This window comes from Clarias gariepinus, chromosome 4 (genome assembly GCF_024256425.1).
Source record: "Clarias gariepinus isolate MV-2021 ecotype Netherlands chromosome 4, CGAR_prim_01v2, whole genome shotgun sequence".
Classification (NCBI taxonomy): domain Eukaryota; kingdom Metazoa; phylum Chordata; class Actinopteri; order Siluriformes; family Clariidae; genus Clarias; species Clarias gariepinus.
In genome coordinates, this window is record NC_071103.1 from 25,225,885 (window position 1) to 25,252,110 (window position 26,226).

At 36.1% G+C, this 26,226-nt stretch overlaps 2 protein-coding genes across 4 annotated transcripts in view; both read left to right on the top strand.

Moving 5' to 3' along the window:
- The first annotated feature begins 1,704 nt into the window (after positions 1–1,704).
- Positions 1,705–6,322, top strand: LOC128520702 (endothelin-2). Of its 2 annotated transcripts, none has more exons than XM_053495057.1 (5): positions 1,705–1,840; positions 2,378–2,519; positions 3,335–3,448; positions 4,778–4,963; positions 5,059–6,322. In XM_053495057.1, the coding sequence occupies exons 1-5, from the start codon at positions 1,786–1,788 to the stop codon at positions 5,147–5,149; spliced, it is 588 nt and encodes a 195-aa protein (XP_053351032.1). In that variant the 5' UTR covers positions 1,705–1,785; the 3' UTR covers positions 5,150–6,322. The 2 variants fall into 2 exon arrangements, with proteins under 2 accessions (XP_053351032.1, XP_053351033.1); XM_053495058.1 differs by having other exon boundaries at positions 4,778–4,951; positions 5,059–6,316.
- Positions 6,323–19,428: 13,106 nt separating this feature from the next.
- phactr4b (phosphatase and actin regulator 4b) overlaps positions 19,429–26,226 on the top strand; it is a 30,712-nt gene continuing 23,914 nt past the window's right edge. Inside the window, exon 1 of one of the 2 annotated variants that reach the window (XM_053494807.1) lies at positions 19,429–19,560. The gene's annotated coding sequence lies outside the window, so the exon portion shown is untranslated. Of the gene's footprint in view, positions 19,561–22,534; positions 22,618–26,226 lie in introns of those variants that run through there. The other variant, XM_053494808.1, reaches the window with a different exon arrangement.

The window sequence follows — 26,226 nt, forward strand, 5'->3', positions numbered from 1 at the left end:
CAATGTCACAGTTCACATAAAATTGCAGTGATGTAAATAAGGGTCCAAAATTTACATTGTGGTGTTAAGATTATAGTTTTTACAAGAATTAAGATTAAACGTAGCATTTTGTTCAACTTTTGACCAAACGCCCTGTTTGATTCAAGTGGTTAAAACCTAATCCTAAATCCCTGGAACCCCTGAGACCTCTGCTAGCCTATTACACCTGCATCCAGTGCTCACAGTCTATATTTATTTTTAAGAAGAAGAAATCACTCCTACTGCAACTCTACCTGTTTAACATTTAATTCTAACCTTCAGTTGCCTAAGAAGTGTAACTTCTGCTAAGCTGGATTGAAAACTTGCAGATAAGATGAACTGTATAACTTTTAAGTGATTCTGCTGAGGACGTTTTTTTCTGTATCCTTCATGAACTTTTGACTCATGTAAATATCACAATTTCAAATCGCATATTAATAATTTTAATCTGTACAGCCGGTGAAGGCCTGCCATATTTCCCTATCTTGGTGGTTTCCATTCTGTCATCACCTATGAGCTTCAATCTCTCATTTGTCTACACAGTATAAGTGATATAAATCATGCTAATCTCTGTCAGCGGGAAGATTACTGCCTGACAGCATTTGCATCTATGTACCAGCTTTTGACTCCTACGTGGAACTGTTGGGAAGCTACTGTATGTGTATCTGCTGGAAAAGAGCAGTCAATGGACTCTGTGTACTCACCTGTGTCCGCTGTAAGGGGACATTTGCAAATGCTCATTGACTGACATCTGGCTGTCACTGCATGCATGTTTTACCTACAGTACATGTAGGTCATGGTCAGCCATCACAGAAGTCCATGATTAAGGCTGATATTTTTGTATGAATGCACCATGATCTTCTTTGGCCAAGCTTTTAGTTGTATATTAATCTTTGACTCATTACTGCATTCCAGTTTAACATCTAGAGCCATAAAAACTTTGTGGCTGTTAGTCAGATAAAGCTTTTTATGTATATTTTATTACACTCACACTGCTAATGTGTAGTGATATTACTGTATTGCCAATTCAGGGTCATCTCAATTGACTGTGTTGTTTGTTTATTTTTGTGACCAGGGGCTTTATTGTTTAGTTTAAACAGCTGTTTAATGAATATTGAAGTGTGAATAATATCATAAAGGACTGTATTGATCCATGTAAGCATAGTACTATGTCTAAGTGTTGTATTTAAAAAATATATATTAAACAACCACAAGGAATCTAAAAGTTTATGCATGATTTCTAAAAGTAATATCTCTCCTGTAATATGTTATGGTAATTTTATTATCCATTATTAAAATCAGATTTTGGCTGGAGGGGACAGGAAGCAAAAATGAATGCTTTGCACTCCCTCCAACTATACCGCAATGTAAATGTGATCAGATCTTTAAATTGTTCCTAGGGCTATCTTACGTTCCAGGGAGTGGGCTTTTCCTATCAGAATTCATGCAAATCTGTAGATATCCTTCCATTCTTCTTGCAGGCTTGTCCACCTACACTATTTTAAACAATAGCTATGATTTTAACAGCTACACTGCATATTCCTGGAATGTTGGAGGCAACCAGGATGGAGCTGAAGTTGTGTAATATTGAAAGCTAAAATGGGAGGGGACAAATCTGGCATAGGATGAGAAACTGTGACTATAAGTGTGGACAGACACGACGTAGCACTACACAACCACCTACTGCTGAGCGTGGACTGATCCTACCACTTCAGTTTACTTGCCTCTTTTTGACTTTGCAGCTAAACTTGATTGGAACTCAAAGAAATGGCACTTTATACCTTCATCATGTTTATTAGCTGGTCTGCAGTGCTGTATGAAGGTAAAAATATATATTTTTAAAAATCTTATTTTTCTAAAGTTTTTAACTTGGGTGTGTAAGATACATTTTATTGTAAAATTAGTTTATTGGCAGATAAAACATTACAACTCTCTCTAATGGTGACAGTTAAAACTGACATTTATGGCATGATTCAGTATTGCTGCAGGTTTGTCAAATACAGCAGATTATTGCATTTAAGCCAGCTATAGTTTGGGTAACAAGTTTTCACCTAGATTATATGACAAGGTTAGAGTTTTCTCTCGATATACTGTAAAATAAACATTTAAACTTTTAAGTAATTGAATTCCAACAGTGACAAAGTCAGACATAGACAATTCCCCAACCATTAATTAACTAACTCCATGATTATTTTAGAAAACATACCTTAAACAGCCAGATGTCATAAATAATGTAATAAATCAAACCTAACACATGGTTCTTAAGGTTTTTACAGTGCTGGGCATTGGATGAGTTTGGTGTGTTGTAGTATTTAGTGTTTGAGTAAGAATAACTACTTAATGTACTGTATTCTTCTAGGATTTGGATTGCCTGTGATAAACCAGTCTGCTGGAAATGTCCCAAATGGACAACGCACCAAACGATGCGCTTGCGTTAACCAGGTGGATTCTGAATGTCATTACTTCTGCCATCTGGACATCATCTGGGTGAACACGCCAAGGTTAGCACACCAAGTACATGCCTTCAGTTTTGTTATGTGAATTTTCAAAATTTACCATATGGTTTGTTAATTTGTAGCTTACATCAAGCTTAGGGTTTCTATCTTTCCGACAAGGTGCCTTCAAATTGACTTTTGTTTAAAAGTTTTGAACAACAAATCCATTTTCATCATACTTATATCAAATAAATTAAATTGAATTATGCAGAGGGTGAGACAAATATGGGAGAAAATAAAAACTCAATCAAGTATAAAGAAAACTATAGAAAAGGCATATACAGTAGTTGGCATATGATTGCAGACAATCTAAAAATATTTCACTTATTTAGAGTCCATTAACTATGCTAGATATCTGTTAATGAGTTCAAATTTGGAGTACAAGACTGCTTTAAAGTAGAATTAAGTTTGGACACAAGGTTGGATTTGTTTTTATAACTTCTAAAATGATAATAGAGATTTCCAAACTATGACATAGCACATATGGCATTAAGTAATTAAGTAACAACAAAATGTTACAATATTTACCATATGGTACCATATTTTAAGGCATGAAGGTCAGCTGTTCCGGAATAGTTCTTGCAAAAATAGTATTCTCAAGTGCATTTGCAGTGGTAACTGGTACATTTTACCCTGGCATCCATAACAGAATCTATAATCATTTTATTATCATCATATCATTTTGCCAGAGCAGCATATCAGTTAAATTCATTTAGACATAAACCCAATTATTTTAGGTATAACAATAAAGTGTGTTGTGAGCTGACAGGCTCTCCTTTAAATAACTAATAACGGGCAGTTGTTTTCTTTACCGTCTACAGTAAGACTACTGTATATGGGTTGGGGAGTCCACTGGCCCGACGTCGCAGATCTACACACCGTTGTTTCTGTGCCAATCCTGCTGACCAAACCTGTAACATCTTCTGTATCAACAGGTGAAACAAATACACATACAAAAAACACACACACAAACGGTTTTGCATAAGAAAACATAGCCAATCAACTAAAGAAGTAAACATGGATAAAGCCTGAAGATTGACATTAAATACAATCTGCATGGTATAGATAAGCCTTTCTTGTGACCTTTCTTTAACCATATATTAATCAGCAATAACTTAAATATCATTGTTTAAGTAATAGCATAGGTTCTCAACAAAAATAGTATAATAAGTGGAATAATGAAAATACTACACAATACTGTGTGAACCCCCTTTTGCTTTGAATATACTTGTGGCATCTTTTTGATAAGCTTATGCGATGTCACAACTTTTATTTCTATTTTGAGTCTCAACAGAAAAAATCTGGACGCATCCGACCACATGACCTTTTTGTAATGCTCCAGAGTCCTTATGCTCCCTAGCAACCTGCAAACTTTTTTTTGTTTCGATTAGCCTCACTGATAAGTGGTTTTCTTAAGACTACACAGCTGTTTAGTTCCAGACCCTTAAGTTCTCTTTGCATTGATGGAGGAAATGCTCTTACTTTCATTATTAAACAGTTTAAACGTTTTGATTTTACTAAGCGTTTAAGTGATCTCCCTTCACATCCATTCAGGATTGTCCGACCACATTTTGCCTCAAAGATGAGGGTTCACCACTATCCTTCCAGATTTTAATAATGTTTTATAGTTCTTAACCCAATTTTAGTGGTATCAGCAATCTCCTTAACTGTTTTCTTTTCTTAATGCAAATCACAAGATATGTCTTCTGACATGGTTCCTAAAGAAAGAACTTTGTGATTAAATAACTAGTTGAACTATATTAATAAAGAATAATTAATAAATATTAATAAAGAAATAATTATCCAATGGAAGGCTCTAAACTATTTAGTTAGTTAAATCCAGGTGGTTACTTTTTAGGCCGAGCAGTATATTACTTTAAGAAGTTGATATAGGTGTCAGAGTTCCCCCAAATGCATTCCAGTGATTATATAAATTAGCTACTGCCAAGCTCTGTCCCACCAGAGAACAAGAGTGCTGGGTAGAGCTAAGCAATAAGCCAGGCAAGGGTTTGTCCTTATCAATTTTAAAAAGGGACATTTTTTGCATTTATTTGTACTTAACACACACTGGAGTTCCATCCAAATTTCAAAAAATTATAAAAAAAAAAATAATTTTGCAAAATAGGTCCCCTTTAAACTTTCTCATGTGATATTTTTTTATTATGCACATTTTTTAGACACAATTTCATTTGACATTTCAGAACTATTTTGTTCATTCTTTTGTTTTTTTGTTTGATCCTAATCATGGTTCATTATCACTTCAGCTCAAAGAACACTGGTGTCCTGCTGAGGAGTTTTTCTGAGCCACTGCAGGAAAAATCGGAGCTTCCTTCAGACCTCCATGTTGCCTTGGAGAACCCAACCAGTGCTGATGTAGGAATAGAGGTCACTAAAGGGTCTATGAATAATGACCCTGTTGAGTTTCTGACATTGCTCAGGTTAGTCTACAGGTAAAATTATTCATTTTTGTTGATGTAATGTTGACACTTTAGTCTCATCTCAGGTTATTTCGATATATTTAGAACATATTTTTTTATATTCACAGGAACCTGTTCAGAGCTAAATCCATGGCCACAAAGATGGATGCTAGTGCCAGGCAAAAAAGCTTGAGAGCCAATAAACCAGTCTCCAGGTAGAGCTTTTTTGAAGACGGTAGTGAGGAGAATGAGCACCTGAACAAAACAAACCCTGTGGAATGTGGGGTAAAAGCACGAAGACGAAGTCAGATGCAGAAGGCCAGACCAGTAAGAATGCAAAAGACTAGAAATAGTAAAGCAGTGGTGGAGACAATAAGGACAAGCCGTAAGTTATGAACAGTATAAAGATCTAAATACAAAAGACTGGATAGGCAAGGAATAAGGGAGGTCAGTGTGTCTAAAAAGCCTAAAAGAAGCTGAATATTGAGGTTGTGCTCAGCTAATGGTATGGAATTTGGTTCCTTATCTATTGTCCTGTAATTTTAATCTAAATATTTTTCCACTGGTTAAGATTTTCCAGTTAGAAAAAAAATATATAGGAAATTTTCTATTACCTGCAATGCAATGAGAAGCTGAAGAAGGGAATACATGTGCCTACATTTATTTAAAACATCTAAATCACAACACTAAATATGGCCTGGCAATGTCTTATAATGACTTTATAGCATATTTGTTTTTTGATCATCCTATTAAGAACCTGTTTTTTTTTTGTCAACAACTTATCAGAGATCTGCGTTTAAAAAAAAAAAAATCTTTTTTAGCTCTAATGTACTGTATAATGTAGGATTATTGATTGTAGACAGTTATTCCTTTATAAAAATAAGTCAAAACATACTTAGATAACGTGTGATATAGACTTGGCCAAATCACCTGAAACTGAGCTGTGAAACTAGATAAGAGAATGAGCAACACTTCCTGCATAAAAAAGTCACTGTTTGAGAAAGGTCAAAATATAGGCTTGCATTTAAAAAATCAATAAATCTGGAAACACAGGGAATCATTTTCAAACATTAACTACATATATACTGTATGTGATTATTTTTTTAAAAATATTTATTTATTTATTTATTTACTTACTTATTTATTTTCTTTTGGCTGGGCAGTACAACATTCTCATGCAAGAGCGTTGTAATGTGTGTATATTTAGTAACATACAGGTGAGACCATATTAGCTTTTTTCATCAGCTGAAACAAAGTACATATATGTTATAAAAATGTGCTTGAGCTGTTTACTCTATTTTTCTTCTATAGTTATATTTTTTCCAATAATATTATTAGATGTGTTAATATTAAAGTATAATAAATGTATATTCGTTTGTATAAGTTGTTAAAATAAACAATTTCACACCATTTCAAATGAATCAAGGATTTTTTATCATTATTACAGTCCGGATTAATCCTTTACCAAAACATCTTCTTACCATAACCATGCCTAAAGTGATTGGGGGAAATTGGGGGAAAGTAAATTAGGGTAAATTTAGATATTTACCACTTACATTGTGTTTGTCTGAGTCAAAAAAAAAAAAATAATAAATTAAAAAAAAAAATATATATATATATATATATATATATATATATATACTCAATTTTTTCAGATATTGCAAGAACAGTCTCGTCGTTTACATTAACATTTAGCTTTCTTCCAAAACCATGTGAGTAAAGGTGTGAATGATTATAAGAGTCATTAAACTGCTGATCTTTTTTCTGCCTTTCATTTTATTTCATCATAGAAAAAAATCTTTTGCTTTAAATATGTAAAATATGTTTATCATTTATTTAAATGTAGATTTTAAAAAGTTTGAAAGTATCAGTCATTTTAAGTTATATTGATCATAATGACATATTTGTAGACGTCACTGGAACACAAGCAGTTGTGGAATCAGTAACTAGCTTTTTATGATTGTGTAATATCAGGAAGACATTATAGCCTACTGTATAATGTTTTATGCACAGTGCTAGCTTTCACAATTGCACCCATAAAAAGACACACTGTCTGGAGTACAATATGTCTTTTCCTCTTTTTGTTATTTCATTACTCTGATTTTCTACAAGGATTGATGACTTTCACATTAAAACAGACTGTGAAAAGTGTCTTGCACTATTATAAACTGTATTTTTCTTACTTAGAAATCCACAGTATTCAGCACTGTTATTTACAGTTCCATAATCCAATTGAAAAAAAAATTAATGTACTTGTTACTGTGACAAGCAGGTAATGAATGGGTGACAAATTTGAGTGTGAAGGCCAAAGATAGTATAGATTGAGCCAGGAATTTGGAAAATATTGGATTTATTTGCCTTTTTGTCAAAAGACCATGGAGTTATACTCCAAGAGCACCAAGTATCATGTATCACTCATGCGCTTCTTGTTTTGCCGCTGAGCATCACATGATCACAACTGAGCCAACGTTTTTTTTCTCTCTTGCGCTGCGGAATTGTAGGCAATCGTCTCCCCTGCTGGGTCTTAGTGCGTGTCTCTAACTGGTATAATCAACATCCGTGCACGCATAATTGTTGGTGTGCTGCAGCATTAAGGCTTAAACCTGTTATTGCATGACTGAGCTCCTGTGCATGAAGCAAGCTTTGTAAAGACATGGTTTGCCAAAACTGGAGTGGAAGAACTTGTGTGGCATCAATAGATCACTGACCTCAAAATTACTGGACATCTTTGGGATGAACTAGAATGCCAAATGAACCCAGGCCTCCTCACCCAAACATCAATGTCTGACCTGACTATTGCTCTGGGGCTGATTAAACAAATTCTCACAGCCATGATCCAAAATCTCCCAGTAGAGTATACAGGGTGGGTGAAAAGTAACTAGGCATTAAGAATTCAGAATACAGTAAAGTCCATATCTATTGTACATGTGTTTTATTAAACAGGAAAATGAAAGCAAATCTTTACATTTCACAGTGGATGGACAGCTACTTGTTCTTGCATCATTCAGCCTGTGGTTATCTGCTTTGCATGTCAATTTTTTATTGTCTCTGGAGGAAGTGCTTCATTCCTCTCTTTCTCGGTACACCACCGTCTCTGCACAATTCGTAGAGTGCTGCAATCTTAGCTCGCTCCTAAACAGTTGTTTATGTTGCATATGCTGCCTCTCGTGGCCCACTCTGCATGAACTGTACTGTATGTAGGTCTAAATAATGCTTTAGCAACAAGGCACCTTCACCACAGGTATTTACAGTATTTTTGGTCTTTTACGCCTATACAGTTTATGTAATGTGTTAATATCACATTAAGGTTGGCAGGAAATCCCCTCATAACAGTTACTGTTTGCTATTTAATTCCTGACACTCACTGAAAGCACAAGCTGAAAGCCTTAACCCTGTACATGACCAGTATGTACCGTAGACAAGGAGAGCAAGCATTTCTGTAAAATTAGAAAGCACTCAGTTACCAGACAAGATTTGTCAGAACAGCAACATGGTTTCCTCCCAGAACAAGCACATACAGTATGTTTTGCATATAATCATACTGTAGGTCTTTTACATATCCTTAGACAAATAATATACATTCACATAAACATGTGAAGTTTATGAAGAAAGTTATTTCTACACATTGTGCTGCAATCATGTCTAAACAGATCAGGTGAAAATAACACATCACATGTAAAAAATGTTAATGTGAAGTGTAAAAAAACATGCATGTCACTGGAACGTTCATGTAATTTCTTTCTAAGGACCCTGCAGAGAAAATGGCTATAAATTCGCAATCATACTGGACTAGATTTTCCATTCAATTTTCCTATTTCCACTTTAAAGAAAATCCCACCTTAACCACATTTAGGGACTACATTTTACGTTGCTGAGTACAGCCATTCTCTGTAAAAAAAACTTTAAAAGTTTTTGCTGTTAAATGATACCATAAGTGTGCAGCACAGGGATCTTGGACCTCTTCTTCACAGCCATCCAGAAAAGCAGCTATTCCCACTAGTCCATGGGCATATTTGATGACTGAGACACAGACTAAAGATGTTTAATCTCCATTTTACACAACTCCACATATTGCATATTATTGTGCATTCACTGTCTTATGACAATTAAAATAATTGCTTTACTTCTTTAAAATGAGATTTCAAAACAAGAATATAGACATATTGTATATATTTCAGCTGTTTTTTTTATTTTTTATCATGAACAAATCTAAAATATTGGGCTGATGTTTTGTCATTTTGCTTAAGTATGCATAAATATTAGACTTTGGAGCAATGAAAAAAGATTTACCCAATTCCAGAGCGATGGGCTCATCGGGATAAGAAGCGAAGAGCATAAAACACTGCACCCATGTACTGTATAGTGCACACTGTACAAGTCGCTGGAGACAGTGTTATGATCTGGCGTTGCTTCAGTTTGTGAAGTCTCGGCTCAGTCCCATTATGTGGCAATAAAATGAAGTCTACATAAAATGAATATAATTACTCCCTAAATGTACTCAATGACCTGAAAATCAGATCTATGATATTTTTTTTTCTTCTATGATGGCACAGGCATATTTCAGTTAAATTGCTGAAAGACTCAAATTGTGAAAAAGTGGTTCTGGGAGAATGGAAAATTAGCTTTTTCTTCACAAGCTTTTTCTTCAGTTTGGCTCTCCGGTGTTTTTTCTGATCTAATTTGGACCCTTCCTGACCCAACCTTTCATTTTTTGTGTGGCTGGGTCAATTAAACCTGGGCATTCCCTATTGTGAGAAGTCTGAGGTACTACTAAGCCACCAATGCCCATTTATCAAATACGGTATTTTATTACTCACATAAACACATGAACAGATTTCTCGATAATGAGGTTTTTTTTTTTTATTACTTTAGGCTATGAAGGTGGAGAGTCAGATTAGGAATCAGCAATCTACCTTTGGAGGACAAGCAACACTTTTTTGAGGAGTATAGTATGTATAAATTGAATAAATAAAGGGTTTGAAGGGAAGAGGAGTAAAGCTGTCTTGTCTAAGTCATTTCTGAAGGTTAAGGAGTTTGCAACATTATTCACACTTCTGTAATAACACCTTTATGTCAGCAGTTTCACACCAGTTCACACCTCCAGTGCCAAAAACTGATAAGTGACATGAACAAGTTCCATGATATTATAGGTGTTAATCAAACACAGAGATTTCAAATACTAAGGACTTATTCCATGTCTCTGATGAAGACATTTTCATGATTATTTATACTATGCACATATTGATTTCATACTACTAGATAAAATGCCCCGGATCACTAAAATCTTCACATGTAAACGGATTATGTGTGGCACGGCAGTAGGTATTAAAAACAATTAATAAACAGAGTGATTAAAAATTAAATAAAGTGTGAAGGTTAAAAAATTTCTGACAATAACTTATGATGTAAGAAAAAAAGGTGCTGCCTACTGTGCAAACTGAACAGGCTGAAATCTAAAGATAACAGTTGATCATTTTTGAGGCAACCAAACCTGATTAGGCTCCAGAAGTGAGTATGTGCATATTGGATCAACATTTGTTAGTCTTTGGGAGTTTATAACATATACGATATCCTGGATGCTTCTGTTTCCGTTTAATGTTTTTGTTCATATTCACAGACAGTGCACATAATACTTGAATAAACATAACAATAATAATACATAATTCTTACATAAGAATTATAACTTGCCACTAATCCTGTCCTTGTGAGCTGGAAGCGAATGAAGCCTTTAAATATAATCCCTGTTTATTAGGATCACGCTTAGTATCAACTTTGCCCACAATTACTGTACAGTGCATACAGTGTGATGCAAAGGGAGTCAGCGCACTGGAGTTTATCATTTAAATAATTTCAGTCATGATTTTAATAAATACGAGTGGCATTTTAAACATTCAGAGCAGTCAAATGTCAAGTGTTATTTATACTGTATGTTTCATTCTTCTCAGAATTAAGTAGTCACAAGCTGTGTAATCAACATCTTTTTTAAAAACATTATTTAAAAATCCCTAAAAACATTTAATTAAACAGCTTTAAGAGGTCTTCTGTGTACAATTGCTCCAAAGCTACCCTTGTTTCAAATACATAAGAACCAAAATAAGTCAAGTGGAATAAGCACAGCATACATATTTAATAAGATATAAGTCTTACACGAGCAAGCATTTTATAGCATGTTTTTCTCATTTACTCCTGCTTGATTATGGTAGTAGCATTTATGCAATAATGGCTTTAATCAGTATAAATGCAGCCTCTTACTGCTCACTTCTTACTGCTGTTTCAAGTGGTATATTTTTACACATCATTATGCTTTTATGTATTTCCTGGTACTGCCTGCATTACTAAATTTACTGGGTTCTATTAACAGCTATGTCTTTAAAGGTTTATAAATAACAGGTTTAATTAAACGCTGGGGATTTTAGTGACCATGCGAAGAAAGCAGCAGTCAGCACTACAATGTGTATGTTATTACCTTACAGCGCTTTATAACAAAACCTGCTGACTTATTTCACATTAGGCTGTTAGAGTAAAAAAAGCAGTGCTTGCCATTACCCACTTATAGGTTATGCCTCATCTTAGTAGATTCCAAAACAAAAGAAATATTCCAATGGATTTTTACTAAATTGAAAAGTTTTTAAAATATTATGATGTAACTGTTGCGTATTTTTGTGATTTAAAAAAAAATGGCTGTGAGAATTTGTATTCACTTATTAATAAAATAAGTGTTCCTAGCTATTTTACCGCACACAGAACAAAATAAATAATTTTGGTCAAATTATATTTAAGGCATGGTCTTGGCATATAAGTAAAATTGGTTATAGTTGTTGAAGAAAATCATTTTGATTTCATGGATGCGTGGCATTGGATCATTCACACAGTTGTTCAATGTTTTCTGCCTCAGTGTAAGTGTAATGTTGCATCATTTGTGTTAAAATGATTATGTTTCATAACGGCCCCAATTTCCTTGGTAAAATTGCTGTGTTTGAAAGAATAACAATGTGGAGGACAAGAAAAGCATTTCTACAAGTAAGATATTTCTCAAGCTTACTTGATTACTCTTTACATTCTGGTAAATGATCGTATGTATATTTAGATGTATTGTATAATGTATATGTGATACATAAAAATGATACTAAAAATTATAATTTCTTTATGTTTGTCCAATCTTTACATGTTCAGTTTCTGTGAGTCTATGTACATTGCAGCCTCAGGTTCCTGTTCTTGGCTGTTGGAAGTGAAACCTGAGGTGGTGTCTGGCATTGTTGCCCATTCACCTCAAGATTGTGCATTATTTTTATGATTACCACGGTTGTAAAAACAAAAAAATTAAAAACTAAAATTTGATTTAAAGTAGGCTTACAGTCAGCTATAGAAATAGTATATACAGAATATAATAGTAATATACAGAAATAGTCTGGTTATTATTCTTTGACCCCTTCACCAACAAATCATTTCTGCATACAGAACTGCTGCTCATTGGAAGATCCTATATAATTCTCTGTAATCGGCAACCCCAGGCTTTAACTATCCAGTTCTTTATGCTCTTACATGTATTAATCAGTTAAATCCAATTATTTTAACTCATTTGCAATACATGAATACTCTTTTTCTTTAAAAAAGAAAAAAAGGAATTGCATTGCTTTTCTCCTGCCTCTCCTAGCATATCCAGTTAAAAAAAAAAAAACATAGTCAGATCTGCTGCAGCAGATGCTGGATAAATGCATGCTAGATAGTCAAGCAGCTGTCCACTAAACACTAACATTCCTGCACATTTTGTCTGCTGCATGCTGCCTCATTGCCTATTACCAAGCTATTATTAGAGCAGTGCTGTAGGGGGAGGCTGCCTAGCAGAGTATCACTTCCAGGACATTTTTACTTCTTATACAAAAATCGCAACTCAAAATAGAAAAAATAGAAATGTCTACTCGGAACTGTCTGTCTGCACAGCTGATACAGTAGATTCATGTTTAGCAAAAGAATCTACATAACAAAATATTCCATTACTCTCTTCTATCATGCTTACAGTGGCTGAACCAGTACATTTCCCCATTATCTTTTTACATACATACACGCAAATACACACACACACACACACACACACACACACACACACACACACACACACACACCAGATAGAATCTCCCTAAGCATATTAGAACAAGAAACAGCACACCATTTGTATCCACAGGGCAGGTTCTTTCTATGTCAATGCAGTCCAAATGACATTATAGCACCCATATCGGAAGCAATTATCATTTACAAGCAGGATGTCAAACTCTCAGTCCAATGTTCAAAGAAAAACGAAATCACACTAAAGTCATCAAGGTCTTTGGAAATGTTTAGGTAAAGCACAGAACCCAAAGGCCTTTAGTACACTACGGAGCTCTAGTGCTAGGTTTGCTCTTTCAGATCTTGGCAGTAATGTGTATTACTAATCATGTGTTTCATCAGACCCTGTATGCTTGTCATAAAACGTAACTAGAATTTAATTGGACAGTTTTGGTGACCTGGTATGTTTGGTCGCTATCATGCCCCCTCTTATGTGTCATCAGAACTGTTAATGTAGAATGGCTGGCTTGTCTAGGATGACCTCGGATGCCATGTCATATTTAGTCCTGAGACGCTGCTTGTGTTCTGCATACAGTGTGCATTGTCCTTAACTATTATGTGACAGTGAGAATACTTAAACTGTTTCCCTCCCTTTTTCTTTTTCTCGACCCTTGCTCTCTCTCTCTCTCTCTCTCTCTCTCTTCCTGTCCTGTCAAGCTACACATGGTACTCCTCACATACCAGTGATCCTAAATAATTCTTTTGATTGTGTACAGCCGCTTTGCAACAATGTTAATTGTTAAACGATCTATATAAATAAAATGGAATTAAATTGAATCCTGCCCCCTTTAGTTGTTTAAACCCTCCTGATCCATCCTGATGTCTGACCTGTGGTTGCAACTCTGTTGCTTTAGGACTACAATTCTGATGGAAAAAAAGCACCCAAGGCTCCATCAATAAACTGTTGATAGCTTTAACAAAATAGACTTTATTTTAAAACTAGAATGAGTTTTAAAGTTTTTGAGTATATAGCACAAAGTTAAAGAAGGGAATTATTTAGAATTGCACTATTAGCCAGATGAGGAAACCTTTCAGTTTAAGTCTGGTTCCTCTGAAAGATTCTTCCTCATATTGTCTCAATTAGTTATTTTTATTATTTCTTTTTAATACCACCATCACCTCTGGTTTGCTTATTTTGATGAAAGGTTCTGAAGATAAAATTATATATTCCCATAAAGCGGCTTTGTGACAATGCCTATTGTTAAATAGTATTAAACAAATAGAAATTTACAAACAACATTGACCAGAATTGAATTCTAAATAAAACTGTTCAAACAACCCTATTGTTCAAACGTTAATCTGACCAGATTGGATCATATCTTGAAAATAGGTTGTTCAAAAGAAAAACAGAAGAAAAAAACAGATCATGGAAATAATATTAGCTAATGTAACTTAATTCTGGTTTTGATCTTGGATTAAACCTTCAGTTAGTGTTGTTTAAAACTTTTGTGGGGTTGGGATCTGATGAAAAAAATCTGGATTATTCTGATCCTAGGAAAAGGATGGATTTAGATTGGAAAAAACGTAACGTAAATGAACTAGTGAAAAGTTGATTCTATAAACTGCATCCCTGATTGCCCATCTGGTCTGTCCCTCATCACAGTGAACACCAGAGGTTCAACTGTGTCTCCTACAGGCACAAGAGCACTGTAAACCCTCACAAACACGGACATCGGGCCTGGTAGCGATGCATGCTACTATTTTGTTGCACGCTTCCAGTGGTTCCACTCGCAAAGGCAAGTCATCTCTTCAAACTCCATTTAAGTGCTTAACTGCACAGTTGTTTTGCTGTGAGCAGTGTTTAAGCATGCCTGGTCAGATGTGTTTACTACAAGAAAAGTTTTCATGAGCCATGGTAGAAGTGGACAGACACCTAATATTATGCTGTCAAGTTAATAAGAATACTCTGTATAGACCACACTCCCATAGGCTATAAACATCATGGACAGACCCATGCCACCTCACCATACAGTTTGTAGTAATTAAGTCTGTGTCGCCCACTAGTTGGTTGATGATCCTGTGCCTCCCATTTTGGCTGATGTACTCCCACTCCCTTTCATGAAGTGTTGTGTTAATAACCCTAAAAATATATTGTGCATGTTCTTCAAAAGAATAAAAAACTTTCCTTTATATATTGTTATGTATTTGCAAATAATTTACACTAAATGTAATCTATTTAATTTATTTGTGGTGGTCATTTATTTGGTAGAAAGTGCCAGAAGCATAGAAGCACATAACAATGAGGCACTGTTCTTCCACAGAGGGAGTGCCCTTCATTCCGATAAAGTCTCCGTGTACATAATATCTACTAAGGGTGACAAAGTGTCTAGCAAATGGAAAAAAAAAAAATATTTGGGATGGGTTAGGGTTATGTTAATGCCATGGGGTCTGCTCCAAAGAGAACAATGAAGCAAGTAAATTGTAGATGGAATAAGCTAAAGCTAGGGCAATAAGGGACCATGCTGAGTTTAAAAAAATTTATAAAAAAAAAAAAACAGACAAAAATCTTTAAAAAAAAGATTGGAATGTGAAATCGCGCAAGATTTTAAGGTGTGGTAGAGGGTGGTGACGCTACACTTTCTGAAGAAAAGTGAGCGAGTTCCTCCCAGTGCCTGAGACACATTTAGTGTATTTTGGAGTTTAGCCATGTTGTTGGAGGAAAAGGCTGGATCCTCACTGGTAGTGACTGACACAGGAGTTCAGGCTGGAAGATTTCTTTGCCAAACAAAGATAAAGTTTCTGCTTAAACGGAAACCAAAACACCAGATAAAGGGCAGTGGCAGGTCAAAGGGCTAAGGCACTGAGTTACTGATTGGAAGGTGGGTGATTTGAGCCCCAGGGCCACCAGGTTGCCATTGTTGGGCTTTTAACCCTGTGGTGGTCAGAATAAAGTACTGTTTAAAAGAATTGAAAAGGGTATTTTAAAATCGTTTTATTGTGGTATTTCTGGTTTAAATACTTAGTGACCATATGCTGACTATTTTACATATTGTTCTTTACATAACTACTAATCTGCATTGTGGTATGTACTGTAGCCCTATTTAGAGCATTTGGTAATCCTAAAAAGTTCTAGGTGCATCTAGGTGATGCCATCCACTGTTGCTTTGAATAATCAGAAAAAAAATTAATTACCTTATCCTGTATATCAAACCATGGGAATTTCAAATATTGATCATTCTGATTTAGATTAAATTTTTTGAACCACTGGACGATCACATTTTATCAGAAATTATAAACTGTTTGATTAAGTTTAGTAATACATTTAATACAGTATACATGGGTATATCTTAAAAAAACATTCAACTGTTTCTACTGATTTAGGAACAGTTAGGAACAGTTTAGGAACATTTTAGGAACATTTTCTGGACATTTTCAGTTAAAGGAATTTATATTATATATAAATATAAAATACAAACTTTCATTTTGTAGTGATAAAAATAGATAAATTACTGGAGTAAGATATTTAGAGCATGAAATGCTAGTCTACATAACTCATAACAGCACCAATATTTTCATTGTAATTAATTGTTTACCTTTTATGGAGAATAATGCATAAAACAACTTATTTTACCTCCACAGCACAGATACCTGAGATACTAAAGAAGTTTATATTGACTCTCATTTTATATCTTTCAAAACAAATTTGAATTTTACTACTGAAGCTTTACTGTTTTAAATCCCAATTTTTTGTACTTATCATAAGACTTTAAGATAGCACCATAAGATAAAAAAATAAATAAAAATAACATCAGGCAAATACCTCCTGACTATAATTAGGCCTACTCTTCCTCAACATCCAGGTGACTTTCTCTTGTTTGTAAGTTGAAAACTATAAAAGAAAAAAAATACACAGAAAGTGCAGAAAGTTTTTAGATAATTAGGTACAATTTATGTTAAATAAGTATAAGCATTCTAGTAATTATTAAGCATCCGCTGATTAAAAAGCAGACCATTGGCATGCAGCACAGCTTAAAATGGTATTTATTAATGGATTGTATAAATTAAAGGAGCTTTTTATTTTTTGGTTGAATTCTGTCTTTTGTATTCTTTTTATTGTTGTAAGTGTAATTATGCCTCTGATTGTCCCACAGATTTATATGTGTGTCCTAATGCTTCAAGTAGCCAAAGTCATTTCAGAATAGGTTTAAAAATGTATTCTTTCCTGTAGTGAATCTTTGCCTCTCATGTCCATCGGATGGCAGTGTTGTGTTAGATTACGGCATCTCCATGTCACCAGCGCATCACTATACACATTATACAGCAGGGAAACGTGTCACAGTACTGTATATGAAGTTATATTTTCTTTTCCTCTGCAACCAGCACACATATCATTTTCACGCTTTCAGCTGTCCATCAGACTCACAGTTTCAGAGGCAATAATCTACTAAAAAATATCGCATTAGTACATACATAATACACAAAGCTGTAACTGATGATGACGATGTGACAAATACATGGGCAATTTAGATTTAAAAGTTGATGAATAGTTTGATGTATTTACTGTAGAATTGTGGCACAGAAGCCTAGTGGTTGTCTGTGTGCATGGAGTTTAGGTTTAGTTAGAGTTTCCTCGGGGTACTCGGGTTTCCACTGACAGTTCAAAAGCATGCTGATTAAGCTAACATTGCCAAATTGCCTGTAGTGTGTGAATGTGTGTTTGTGTGTGCCCTGCGATAGATTGGCACCCCATCCCACTTTGTGCCTAAAGTCTCCTGGGATAGGCTCCAGGCTTCAGGCCCCCTTTAACCCTGTTTACAAGATAAAGCAGTATAGACGACAACAATGGATTTACTAGGTTATCTTGTTATTTACAACAAATATTCATTATCAATTCAATTCAATTCAATTTTATTTATATAGCACTTTTAACAATAGTCATTGTCTCAAAGCAGCGTCACAAAAATAAAAGAAATAAAAAAGAAAGTTTTTTTTTGTGTGTGTATGTGTGAAAAAAAATGTGTCTAGAAAATAATTAGATGAATTAATAAATGATGCAAGAAATGTCTCTGATGAGCAAGCCAAGGGTGACGGCGACAGTGGCAAGGAAAAACTCCCTGAGATGGCATAAGAAAGAAACCTTGAGAGGAACCAGACTCAATCAGGGAACCCATCCTCATTTGGGTGATAACAGATAGAAATTATATAACATCATGTGTGTTGCGCAGGTGAAAGTTCAATATAACAGAAGTTCTTTAAACTAACATGAAGTCCAGTTCAGCATAGGGATGAGTCAGTAGGTGCAGAGGGCAGATGGGATCTGGATCACTGGGAGCACAGGAGAAGAGTGTGTAGCTCCAACCATCATAAAGCAAAATCCAGTTGGAGCTGGTTCTTTTCTGGATGCCTCAGGATCCTCGCAGGGTTGGCCTTTGTCTACTGAAGCTGGCACAATCTCCAGATGCCTCGGGATGGGTAGAGAAATACAGAACAGATGGAGAGAATTAGCGTAGTTGCCATTCAGGATAGGTGTACTGGAGTATGAGGTTATGGGATAAGTTATGTGTATGCCAGATTAAAGAGATGCGTCTTGAGCCTACTTTTGAACTGGGAAACTGTGTCTGCTTTGGAGATAAATATGAAAATGCCCTACAGCCTTTTGTAGATTTTGAAATTCTGGGAACTACCAGAAGTCCAGAGTTTTGTGATCTTAAGGAGCGTGGTGGATTGTAGCGTATCAGAAGACTGGTTAGGTATGTGGGAGCTAAACCATTTAAAGCATTGTATGTAAGTAATACTATTTTGTAATTAATTCTAAACTGAACAGGTAGCTAGTGCAGGGATGATAATATTGGGGTTATATAATCAAATTTTCTTGATCTAGTAAGATTTTCAAGCTAAACTAAATTCATTGATGTGTTTGGTTTGTCCATCTTGCTGTTTATCTGTTTGTTTGATTAAAATGGCGTACCAAGAACCAGCATCGAGAACAATTAAGCTATAACAATAGGCATAATTTGATTATTATTTTTATTATTAATTATTTTTATTATTATTATTATTATTATTATTACTATTTAGTATTATTATTAATAATAATAATAATAATAATAATAATAATAAAGACATTGTATAACTATACATTCTGCAAATGGTCTTATTTACTGATTATTTATATATAATAATCAAAGGCAATATTTGATACCCCAGCATCCTGAATGCACATGTGCATTAGCCCTGATGAGATGAGCTCCAGAGCAGCCTGTGCTGTGTAATACAAAGACTGTTATCCTGGAGGGGAAGAGCGCATGAGTAACTAACGGTAGAGACCCTGCATGGGGGGGCGTCGTTTCCTTTGCAAAGCAACATGGGTATTGAAGTGCAGTGCACAGACACAGAGAGCAGCACTCTAACCCGTTAGAACTACAACTACCAAAGTGGATGTCGGATGATTTCCGGTACCTTTAAAAAAAAAAGTTTCAATGGGGTGGAAAAAAAATGATTGCCAGAGTAGAGTCCGTGTGTGCGTCGCTGGAACATTAGTCGGCAAAAGAAGCGGATAAAACGTAACAAGTGCACCGTAGTGAAAGGTAAGAAATGATCCGTTTCACAAGAAAGCTGACTAGCAGTGTTGTCTGTGCTGCAGAGAAGAACGATAGAATAGAAACTTTGTGCAAAGAAGAATAAAAAGGTGATGCTCTGCGCGCTCGCGCCTCTTACAATGAAACTTGCAGAGCGTGATGTGAGGGGCCGTGTGCAACCGCGGCTGTTCACGCGTTTATCCTCCTGCACCTCAAAAGATTTGTCTCTCTCGGTGGAAATGATGACCGCTAGGCCGACGGGTTTTACATTTTACTCAAGAAACGCTACTACAAACTTACAGGAGCTGTAGGCGCACAGGGTGAAGCAGCACCGCTGTGGACACCGTCCTCTGGAGAAATGGGCACAGATTGGATTTTTAGCATTTACTATCAAACATTGTGTGTTTGTGTGCTTTTTCCCATCAGTCATTGTGAAGTGGTGGATAAACGTGTTGTACATTATGGAAGGCAGGACTGAGGGGTGGATGATGGCAGGGTGAGGGGTGATTTAAGCTCCTATTGTGGAACCAGAGCCTCCTTTTAACTCTTAGGAGATGTGTGTGTGTGTGTGTCTGAGATGAACAGACCGAGGGGTAGAATGATAATGCATCATCATCACCATCATAACCATCATGATGATAATGATGATGATTATTATTATTATTATTGTGTAATTTTGTGTCTTCTGTATACTTAGTGTGTGTGTCCTGTCAATTATTATGGACAGTACCTGCTTCTATCCCCTTTTCGACTTCATAGCATTATCTATTCCATTTGCATTTACATTTAGGCATTTGGCAGACGCTTTTATCCAGAGCGACTTACATTTTTATCTCATTATACATCTGAGCAGTTGAGGGTTAAGGGCCTTGCTCAAGGGCCCAACAGTGGCAACTTGGTGGTTGTGGGGTTTGAACCTGGGATCTTCCGAACCGTAGTCCAATGCCTTAACCACTGAGCTACCCCTGACCATTCCATAGTTACTGTATATACCCACTGCATACCCCAAAAAGTATCACACTCCTAAGATTTAATTCAAGCACCTTTAGCTTTGAGTACAGCACACAGTGTGAGTCTTGGAATATGCCTGTACTATCAGGGAGGAAAGCTGCATACATGTTACAACCTGGTCATTCAATACCTTTAGGTCATCAGCTGACTTCATTTTATTGCCACATAAGGTTGCTGAGTCTAGCTAGACCTGACCAACTGAAGCAACCCAAGATCATAACACTGCCTTCAGAGGCTTGTACAGTGGGCACTATACATGATGGATGCTTTACTTCATATGATTCATGTGACACGACAGTCGCTCTGGCAGAAGGTTACTATCAGACTTATCAGACCTTTTCACATTTCTCCAAAGTCCAATCTTTTTGCTCCCTAGCAAATTGAAGCCATATTTTCTGATTAGTCTCACTAATAAATTGTTTTCTTAAGGCCACATAGCTGTTTAGTCCCAATCCTGTGAGTTCTTGTCATATTCTGCGCATAAGGAACTAATCTTACTTTGACTATTTCACATAGCTATGGTTTTTGCTGGTAATTTTTGTTTTACCATATAACTGTTTAAGTGATCTTTTGATTGTGTTAAAGTTCCCGCAATTTCAAATCTCCATAGTTGTTTTCTTGGCTTGATGCAACCCAATAATTTGACCATAGTTTCTTTTTTTATTTATTTTGCACCAGGCAGTGTCTGTCAGTCTTCAGTGGTATTCTCTCTATAAATGTGTCTGTTTGTGTTTGATGTAGCAATTTAGGTGCCATCCATGATAAGCATATAAGTAATAAAGTACCAAACGTCTCCTTGTCGCTGGGTGGTGCAATAAAGAGCACATCTTTTGTCTTTTTCTATGTATCTTTTTACAGGTAGATATAACTTCAGGTCCCTAAATCGACTAACATACATTTAAGGTTTTACTCTAAATGCTCGTGAATGTTGTATGGCATTGCACAGCTGAAAGACGCACACTAAAGGTACAAAAGACCATTACAGTAACAGTCCAGTGACAGGGAAAAGGGCAGTGAAGTAAGTATATTGAAGATCAAATTGCAAGGCAAGAAGCAATATGAGCTAAAGGCTATAAGCCAAGTTTATTTATATACAACATTTAAATATGACATTCATGTCAAATGGACAAGATGGGTGAGGTGATGTGGAGTAAAACTGAAATGAAACTGCAGCCAGTGTAATAAAAGTCCAGGATAAAGCTATCACCTGAGTCATCCACGCTGCCGTAGTGCGGTAAGGTAATAACCTTTACTTGCACAAACAAATCAAAATTTTTTGTACTTAAAATGTTCAGCTGGCCCAAATAACTGATATCAAGGCCTCAGACGTTATATACAGTTGTATGGCATGGTGCATCTGATTTATTTAGACATAAACCTGTAATGAAAAGATGTTTCTTTATACTGTATTCAGGACCATAGTATCATTACTGTCAAATATTTGTTCAGATTAACCGGCTGAGATTTGTACGGTGTTTATTATGTTTACTGTGCTTCAGGTGGTTTATGTGTAAAACACTTCTATACACTTCTTCATGAATTGCTGTCAGACTATTTTGTTGTGAATCCATTTATTGGAAACCTTGCTAGTTTATATTCGCAAAAGTGAAACTGCATTGAAAGAGAAAGATGGGCTTTCTTATGTGTCCTAAGCAGTGTGTGGCTTCAAGCAGTTTAACTGTGGGGTCGAAGCCCTCCTTCAGCTCACATCTCTCAGGTCTGAGTCAGCTGCATGATCTCACACATGAAGAGTCTAGAGGACTAAAGTTTAGAGAGGACAGTGAGGGAGGGTGCTGGAGAGCAGCCTTTTGGACTCCTTGTAAAGTGGGCCACCAGTCCCTGTGGTGAGCCGAGCTTTTTCTGGGACGAGCACGGCTGTGACGTTTCAGGCAGCCCTGAATTGGAACGAACGCTGTCGTCCTCTCATTCTAGTTCAAGACTAAGATGTGTAGTGATCTGGGCTAAGAGTTGATGATTTTTCTCCACAGCTTCCATGTAGACACTTGTCTGATTGGATCTATCTGTTGGTATAAGGCAGAACCTGAGGCAATGTCTGTGAGTATGAGAACGATCGGTTTGCTTTAAGTTGTTCTCATCTTTGGAGAGACTATGTGAAGTTCAAACTTACTGATCTTATTGAGTGAGCGCAACTGACTCAATTAAAAATTGGGATACTGTCCAAAAAATAAAGACTCGCGTTCATGTGTGTCAGTGCTTAAAGTCATATCCGAGGAAAAGTACTGAAACGTTGTCCTTTTCCTTTTGTATTAATTGTTGTAAGCAAAAGGAAAGTTGTCCTGTTGCAGCCTGATATGCATCAGTGAACCTACATTTATGTGCGTTAAGCTATAATTAAGCATCCCAATTATAGTCCTGCTTTTTTAACAAAGCAGTCTGGCAGAAGAACCATTTAACAGTAGTTAGCCTTAGTTTTCAAGTGATGCATGGACATGTTGATCCATTGGGAAAACACATTTCAGGCTTGTATCCTGAAGTAACTTCTCAGTTTCATTACCTTATCTTATACCATCATTAATTATCATGCATTATGTAGGAGCTGACAGGATACTGCTATAATTATTTCTGGTGTCGACCCTCAGGTATTCATGATTAACAATATTTCAGGCAGCTATATTTACTATAGTAACTATTGTAGAGTAGGTTTGCTAATGTGTTGCCATGTTAAATCCGTCATGACAAGGAAAGTCTAGAATAAAGTTATTAGGGAAGGTCATCGTTACGCTACCTGAGGTCATCTCATCGCTACCTCAGGAAATCGTCAATGCCTGTTCGTGTTTGGAATTGTTATATAAACAGTGAGAAAGCACATTTCTTATAAATTTGCTTCCTGCTACACAAGTTCCCTGTTTAATTTACAGTACAGCAGATCTTTTGTTCCCTAAGGGCTTTCCTTTTAACAGTCTCATCTCAATTGGTGCACGGTGGTTCGTCAGGAGTTAATGCTCAATCAGGAACTAGGCCAGTTACATCCCATTTTCACACTTCCCATCCTGAGGGACGTGTGTGTGTGTGTGTGTGTGTGTGCGTGTGTGTGTTTTAGCACATTAACCCGAACCACATATGTCTTATGTATAAGGCCTTGGATTTAAATTGCATTTAAGTCTATGGGAATGATTTGTCTCCGATAATTTACACCTATGATATAGTCATGTCAAAATGTTGTGTGTGTCTGTTGGTATTTCTTGTTTACACGTCTCACACACATAAACCCACATGCTTTTGTTGTTTTAAAGGAAGTCACCTGCACGTTCTTCCATATCACAGTGTGTCATTCACCACAGTTAATATGTCGTGCCCTGTGAAGTGTGAGAACTAAAGCAGATTTACAGTAACTGAAACACTGACTTCTGTGTTGTTACAGGACGCTGACACTTCACCAACTACATTTCAAGTACTCTGTGTTTCATTTCGGTGGCCGTTGTTCTTTCCCCAGACTGGGGTTATGCAATAGAAATCCGCTATTCGACTGTAGAGTCTAGTCACATTGCACATTAAGGTCCATTGCGAAATGAATTCTTGAAGGGATTCAGCTGGATAGAAAACAATTAAAATGCAAAATACTAGAAATTTTGAACTTACATTGCATTGATTGCTTTTTAGTAAACTAAAGTTTAAAAGTAAACTAAATTTGAAAAAAGGCAGTCTCGTTAAAACCAATGCTAAAGAACGTAATTGAAGTGTCTGAGCTTAAAATCGGTTTAAATAATCAGGATTGATGTGAGGAAATAGCATTAATCAGCTTGAGCTTCTCTGTAGGAGGAGGGTGTGTCTACAAACTCACTTTTTATAGAGTGCATTAAAATTTTCAACTATACTGTCAATCCTAAACAGTTTTCCCTGTGGCCAATCTTATACTGCCGGAGTGCTGCTTTGTCAGTGTTGTAAAATGTCATGGTGTTGGACAAAGCTCACATCTATCTCTTCCACGTCATGAATTAAGTGAGCAGTTCATTAATTGTGATAAATAGGAAGTCGTGTCTGGAAGCCCGAATGCAAAAGAATATCTAACCTGTAATGACGATACTGCTGCCCGCTCACATGTGAATTGATAATGACTAAAGAGTTCTTCTCTCTACGTATGCCTCTAAAATCTCATTTTGTTTTATAGACAATGCAAAAGTTAGTTAGCTCAGAAAGAATTAACATGCTTCTTTTTTACTGGTACAATGTAGTGCAAGAGAGCAATAGGATAAGCTGTTTTTATGGAACACATCTGCTAGCAAGTTGGTAACTTTTATTGTACAGTGATTTATTGTGTACACAGAATAATTATTATGCTGCAACTCAAAAACCAGCATGTGAAACTCCCCGCCACTGCCCCGACTATGGATGTTATCGGTTATTTGTTAATCGCCATAAGTTAAATTCGTTAACTCATTTTTGTTTTGCATCATATTTCTCATATAGCTCAAGTTTATTAGCTTGTACACCACAAGAGGGCGCACTAGCAGTTCAGGTGGAGCACATTAGTGGAGTGGAGGTGGAGAGACAAGAACAGTATTTTTGACATCTTTTTTTAAGCTTGTTTAAATTATTTGGACTTTGTTAATTGTTAGTGGGGATTGTGCCACTAAAACGTAAACTAAGAAAAAATGTGCATTTTGTTACCATTAGTGATTATCGGTTATTGATTAATTCTTGCACCTCCAGGGTCTGGGTTTGTTTCCCAGCCAGGCTTGATTCCAATCTCTGTGTGCATGGAGTTTGCATATTTGCGTGGTGGGTTTCCTCCAGGTACTCCAGTTTCCTCCCACAGTCCAAGGATCTGCAGATTAGGCTAATTGGCGTTCCCAAATTGACCGTAGTGTGTGAATGAGTGTGTGTGTGTGTGTGTGTGTGTGTGTGTGCCCGGTGATGGATTGGCACCCTTTCCAGGGTGTACCCCTCCTCGTGCCCTAAGCCTCCAGGGATAGGCTCCAGATCCCCGTGACCCTGAATACAGGATAAAGCGGTCTAGAAGATGAGTGAGTGAGAGAGTAATTCTTGATGTGTCAAAAAAAAAAAATAGGTGCCCAATCCCAGCCCAAGCCCGATGTCACACAAGCTGTTTGATCAAGATGTAAATAACCTTTTTGTATTGTTTTGTCTTTTTTTTCTCTCCCCTTAATAGCACCTTTATGGAGGGAAAAATTAACATTTATGCTAGTCCATAAAAATTCTGCTGTTTTTTATTATGATTATTATGATTATTATTATTTTATTATTAATAATAATCATAATAATAATAATTTTTACGTTTAATGTTGACAGAGCGTATAGTTTCAGAGAGAGTGTTGTAAAGTTTTAGGATTATTTTGGTCGCTGAAACCTCAAAAATGTGAAGCTAAAATGTGAGGCTTGCTGTCAAATTTTTGCAGTCTTTTCTCAGCCTCCTTGCCCAGCATTAACTCTGTACTGACTATAATAACACTGTTAGTAGTTTGCTTTAATTGTTGACATACGCTAAGCTTAATGTTCAGCCATTGATTTTAAATATCGTGTGGTGTTAGAAAATCGTTATTCCTCTTGTTTCCTTTAGGTTTGTTTGCACGCTGTATTTGACGTCACACTGTTAGACTTGCACTTCCATGTTGCTTTGAGGCACGCTCTACCAGCTGTGATGGATGTACATATAGAACTTGTGTTCTTTTTTCTGACCTTCAA